The sequence below is a fragment of the Amblyomma mixtum genome, chromosome 9 (genome assembly GCF_055824585.1).
Source record: "Amblyomma mixtum isolate Tamu chromosome 9, ASM5582458v1, whole genome shotgun sequence".
Taxonomy (NCBI): Eukaryota; Metazoa; Arthropoda; class Arachnida; order Ixodida; family Ixodidae; genus Amblyomma; species Amblyomma mixtum.
The window spans coordinates 68,514,104-68,519,770 of NC_143020.1; the positions used below are offsets into that span (position 1 = coordinate 68,514,104).

The following is a 5,667-nucleotide window of genomic DNA, read 5'->3' on the forward strand; positions in this document are numbered from 1 at the left end:
CTCCTTGCAGAAAGAGGAGCGTGTAAATCCCTTTCCACGCAACTATCCTCGCAACCACCGTATAGAGATGAAAGGTTCAGTGACGGCCAGAACAAAGGGCTTTCTAAAGGAACTGAATTGGCAACATTTTCCGTACATTTTTTCCGCGTTTTACATAGGATTGCGGAGTTTCCCTTGCTTGATGTGGGTATTCGGGGCCCCCAGGCTTCAAGGGGGCACTCTTTTAAAAGATTGGATTGGCCTATACGCGGGTAGATACGGCACAATGATAGCTTTTTCTCAAGTTATCACACGAACGTGGGAGAATTCTTCCATGGCAAATCACGACGAACACGCAGGCTCCATTTATTCCCAGAAATATGACATACACAGCTATGACTGTGAAACTGGGTATGAGCAGAAGAAAAAGCGTTTATTTTCAAAGCAATATTTCGATTGCCATCAGAGATTATAAGACGCTTAAAAGCAGTGATATGAAGAACGCAACAGTAATGACGTGCAAAGCAAACAGTGGTAACTGACATTTAAGCTGCAAATTTATTTTGAAAATAAAATTTTAAATATTGTAGTGCCACGAAGCTTCCTTCAGGTTTGGGGGTATTAACAAGAAAAGAAAAGTTTATTCCTGCCATGTGCATGAGCCACTTCCTTGTCCCTGTGCTTTTATAAGAGAAACTCAAGACAGGAGCTCCCACTTTACGCGAAGCTGGTCGTCTTCAACAAAGCCGTCATTCAGGAGATCCGCTAGGACGAACGAAGTCTTCAGGAGATAAACGCCAAAATTACTTGAAGTCTCCGGCTTTTTGTAATTCTTCCAAGAACGTATTGTTTTATCCTCGACCTCAAGTTCGGCACCCTCTTGCGGGTGCACGAAGTTCAGTTTCATTCTTTGCTCGAATGGCCACAGAACAACGTCGTCCAGGTCGCCTTCGTGCAGCTGCAAGCAAACATGCACAGTAACCGAGTCACCTCTATTCTTTTTTTTTTTGAATTGAATTGGCTTTTTTATTTGCAGGAAACAATACAGATGAATCCCTGCGGGTGGCGTAAGGCTAAAGGCTTAGAAGCCTGACGAGGCCTTAGCCCCCTCACATCAGTTACAGCCTGCAGCAGCAGACACACATTTTCTGAATTTAAGCATGTACGCGGTTGCAATAGGATAACATGTTCACGCTTTTCAATTTCAACACAATGAATACGAGAAATACACAGTACAATGCAACAATATAACTAAAGTGCAGTTCAAAAGTTTTTGAACAGGAATGACGGTACATAGGCATCAATGTACACATGAAAAGAAACTAAGCCATAACTTGCGTACAAACTGCAAGTTTCTAACTGCAAGAAGTATAGGCCAGGTGACATGCAGTAACCACGCAAGTACACTCTCTCGTTGTAGTACCAAGCAGTGCCTTCCTTCAGCGCTTTCTCTTCGAGGGATTTCACACCTTTTACAAAAACCTCACACCGCGTTGCTTGCAGCTGAGCCAGCGTATGCACTTTTGTGATGCTCTCCAACGTTATCTGACCATTTTCTCTCCCTTCTGTTCTGGCTTGCTCCAGGGCAGCTGTGATTTGGGAAATGCTTCCTGCAGTTTCCGTTGTAATATTACCCAAGTGATCTTTCAGCACTTTTTCCAATCGGTCCATCCCTGCTGAAAGATTGTTTATGGCGTCGCTGCGTGTGGTCAAACATTCTTTGATTTCCGCGTTTGACGCTAAGATTTCACGCAAGGTTTCCTTTAAGTTCTCAGGCAGTGCAGCTGTCCTTTCTTGCCTTACACCTTCTTTGAATGTGTTGATATCGTGAGACATTTCATTCAACCTGTCATCGTGCGTGCTATTATCAGCAGTTATTCTGTCGAGATAGCCCTGGATTTCATCCGCCTTCTTTTCAAATGCTCGGTTCAAAGTATCAAAGGGCTCATTTCCATCCTTGAGGTCGCAGTTGCTTTGGGGTCTCAACGCGGGGTCAGTCAACGAGCCGCAAGTTCCCGATCTGATGTGCGCACACACTTCGCTGCAGAGGACTTTGATCGAACACTTCGGGCAGCGAGTTGAGTGGTGCAGACATTCCCTCTCGAAATGATCGCTGATCTTGGAAGCAGCTGTCACGTGAGAGCAACCGCTCACGGTATTCCAGCACTTGACCTGCAAACCAGAAAAGGTACATTCATTGCAATGAAATTCCAAACAACACAGTTGATAATTTTTCGGAGGTAACTCCCCCTGCCATTAAACGTCAGCTATTGGTTGAGTTCAGGGGCAGTAGAATCGCTCATTTTTCTTCAACAGCTGAGTTATCACATTACATATCCAATGCATGACTGGAGAGATACGGCTGCATTTTCTCTTTTAGGCGTTCATTCACTTCCACTCCGGATACTGTACTCAATAAGCTGTATTACTTTTACAATTATACCTTCCTACGGTTCTTCTTGCAATTTTAGTTTTCCCTAAATACAATGACAGTAGTTGAAAATCAGCACGACAAACTGGCATTAGAAAGCCAAGAGTAAACTAACAAGACAAGCTAACGTTCATTCAGTCCTGTTTTGGATATTTATAGAATTTTGGAAAAAATTCTTTATTTTTTATCTATATCAATCTATAAGCCTTCCGGAACCTCAGACATCATTTCTTGCTGAAGAGTAATCGAGATAGAGCACAAATTATGAAGTCAGGTTTTTGAAAAATAAGCAACTTCGAAATTCTCTCTGTATGATAAACATGTTACGTGTTGCTCGCAGAATACGATGCATTAAATCTCAAGGAAGAGATAAGAGTTGTAAGGGTAGGAGTTGTAAACACATAAGCGAAATTACTGCGGCCAGTTGTGTTCAAATGATGTGCCTTCTCCTTGGGCCGTGCAAGCAAGAGCAGCGGTTACACGCTTACCAAGTCGCTTTGATTGCTTCCACAAAGGTCGCACTCCTTTCCACTACAGTATCGTAATGCAGCGAACCGCGGAAGCGAAAAAGATGAAAACAGAAGGCTCTCTTCGTCGGGAAAAGCAAGAATTAGGTCTTTCCCTCAAGTCGTCAAGGCCCTTGATTGACACGTCTTGTTCTCAAACCTTCCTTTTTGCCTCATCAAGCTCTGCAAACGTACAGATTACCGGTGTGTGAGAGCAGCGCCTCCGCTATACTTTATTAATGTGAGAGCCACATCACGCACTGCATAAAACTACCTCTCGAACTTTCTCAGATTCAAACGTACAGTAACAATGGGCGCTATTTTTTCTCGCAGAAGCGAAAATTGGCGTTCCATCACCAACACAATATTATACACTACTTAACGCCTAGACTTCTTCTACCATAAATTATGCATCTGGAGACGCTGAGCTACAAGCAAGCTGAGTGCAATGAGGGAGAAATAAATCAAAACCGTAAAGTGCTTTTAAAAATGCAGGAGTACGTATCCGCTTTGCTAAACCTTCAAGGCCTTCCAGTGGGAGTCATGGCTCCATAAAGTGGCACGTTTAGTACATGCTGTAAATACGGCATTCAAATATTCGGGATGTAAAGAACAGAAATCAGCCTAACCTCTCCATCGTTTTGAACTGCCACGCAATGTGCAGCTAGCCATATTTTAAAAGTGTCAGGCGCTTCCCGATCGACCCGTTCCTGAGCGCCTTATCACATTCCACAACGGCCAAAAATAAGGCAAGTGTGGTGGCAGCTAAAGCTTCAGTGAGAATAGTATGTCGGGCTCTTCCCTCATGCACGCATAGGCCCTGCCACTGTACGCGCCATTGTCATGGGGTCGACATACCAAAGGCGACTGAGCATGGCTACTACCACTTTCTTGCTGGATGATGTGAATATATCTCTAATTTTTTTTTTGCAACATGGGATTGCCATAGAACAAGAAAGAAATTGCTATTCGCAACGCGATTGTTTCGCTTGAAACTGAAAAGCAAAGATTAGAGCGTTAATAGCGCGAATGAAAGAACCAAAACTATCACCCACCCACGTGGCGGGGATTTCCAGGCCATTCTCTAGCGTGGGCTTTTTTAGGTTAGGATGTACAGTCTTGGTCAAATTACCTCAGGTAGCTATAATGGCGCCAGGAGCGCCTCAGTTCCTCTAACGATTCGATGCCACCACCGGCGCGACGCCGCTCGCTTCCAACGAGGATAAAGAGGGAGAAGGAAACATGCCCTTCACTCTCGGGCGTCCTTTGATAACAGCGCCCGTTAGTACTTGCGTGCATGAATACCTGTGAGCACGGCCACCGCGCTACGGCGTTTCATCAACCTTCATTCGCACTTTCCCTTTCCTCCCTGTCTCTGTCCCCATTGTGGAGTAGCAGACCAAGGCCATGGTGCTTAGAGCAGCCGCAGGGCCCCAATAGCGGTGCGCAACCGCTACATGCGCAGCGGTCCAAGATTTTTCGTTTTGTTGCGAAAGCAACACTGCGCGAATCGCCGAGCCATTTCGCAGGGCTGAGGCAAGGCCATATCGCGCATGCGTGCCGGGGCCGTCGCCGCTGCCGCGCGCTCTCCATCGTCTCTCCTCGTTGCTTTCGCAATCCTCCAAGTTAACCAGGTTTAATGCACGTCCGTATTTTATCCTGCTGCATGCGAAGCGGTGGAGGACCTAAGACTTATTCTGCGAAATGAAAGGGTAGAACAGCCGGAAACAGCAAAGGGTGAGCGTCTAGTCCCTTACCTCTCTCTCCAGCAGCTCATCTAGAGGAAAGTCTCTCCAGTCGACGTAGTCTTCGTCGTGCCACTCGTGGCCATCGAGAGGACAGACGTGCATCTCTTCCTGGGCGCATTGTTCGTAGCAAGAGTCGCAAAGGACGTGCATGCAGGAAAGCAACGCGGCTCTTTTCCGGACCAGCCCGCAGGCACTGCACACCCTGTTCGTCGGAATGGGCTCCACGAAGCTGAGACGCCTCCAGTCTAGTTCCGGGCCGAAGCCGACGAGCGTGTACTGGGTGCCTGCAAGAGACATCGCTCTCAACGTCCGCTCGCTGCCACGCCACCTGAAAAAATATATTTTTCCGCCCGGGCGAAGCGGGCTGTTATCTAATTTTATTTGCCTGTGCTTTTCAAACGAACGATATCAGCTGGATCCGCAGCCTTTCGCGGGGCGTATCATCTGTCGCGCCACTTTGCGTTCGTTATCTGCTGTGCTGCAACTGCGATCTCCTTTAGAGCCGTAGCTTCCGCGTTTTTTTTTTTACCCTGGAATCAAGCCAATCAAAGATTTCTCTTCACCGCGTAACGGTCGAATTTAAATTTCGGGTTTGCGGTAAAAACGTTTAATTCCTCTGAAAAGATAGGGTTACATGGAGGTTGCGGCGGGGTCAGGCTTAGTGCTCTGCTCCTAGTACAGAACTCCAGCGGATCCCGCTGCTGCCATTGCTCGTTCGACCGTCGCCTTTTGGGATTTCATGTCGGAGCAGGCGAGTAAGGTCGCCTCCCAGTACTCCACGGTGGGGTTTGGGTAGGGGTACAGGCAAGGTTGGAGAAGCACGCTCGCACTAAGCGCTGAGTACAGTAGCTCTCTTGACCATCGAGTGTGTGACAGCTCTGTCGATGCGAAATGAGCCACCAGGTTTCATGGCCCAAATTCAGACCTGGTGACCTCTGACCTGGGCAGCTAGCTGAAGCACATTAATACCTTTCATAGGAGCCTACAAAATTGATGGAAAACA

At 46.8% G+C, this 5,667-nt stretch overlaps 1 protein-coding gene across 1 annotated transcript; it reads right to left on the minus strand.

Annotated features, from left to right (window-relative positions):
- Positions 1-594: 594 nt before the first annotated feature.
- LOC149329539 (uncharacterized) lies at positions 595-4,962 on the minus strand. The gene is made up of 3 exons (XM_089562284.1): positions 4,674-4,962; positions 1,345-2,151; positions 595-979 (listed from the first exon to the last, which is right to left on the minus strand). Exons 1-3 carry the CDS (start codon positions 4,959-4,961, stop codon positions 677-679), a joined length of 1,398 nt encoding a protein of 465 aa, XP_089418410.1. The 5' UTR covers position 4,962; the 3' UTR covers positions 595-676.
- Between the last annotated feature and the right edge of the window lie 705 nt (positions 4,963-5,667).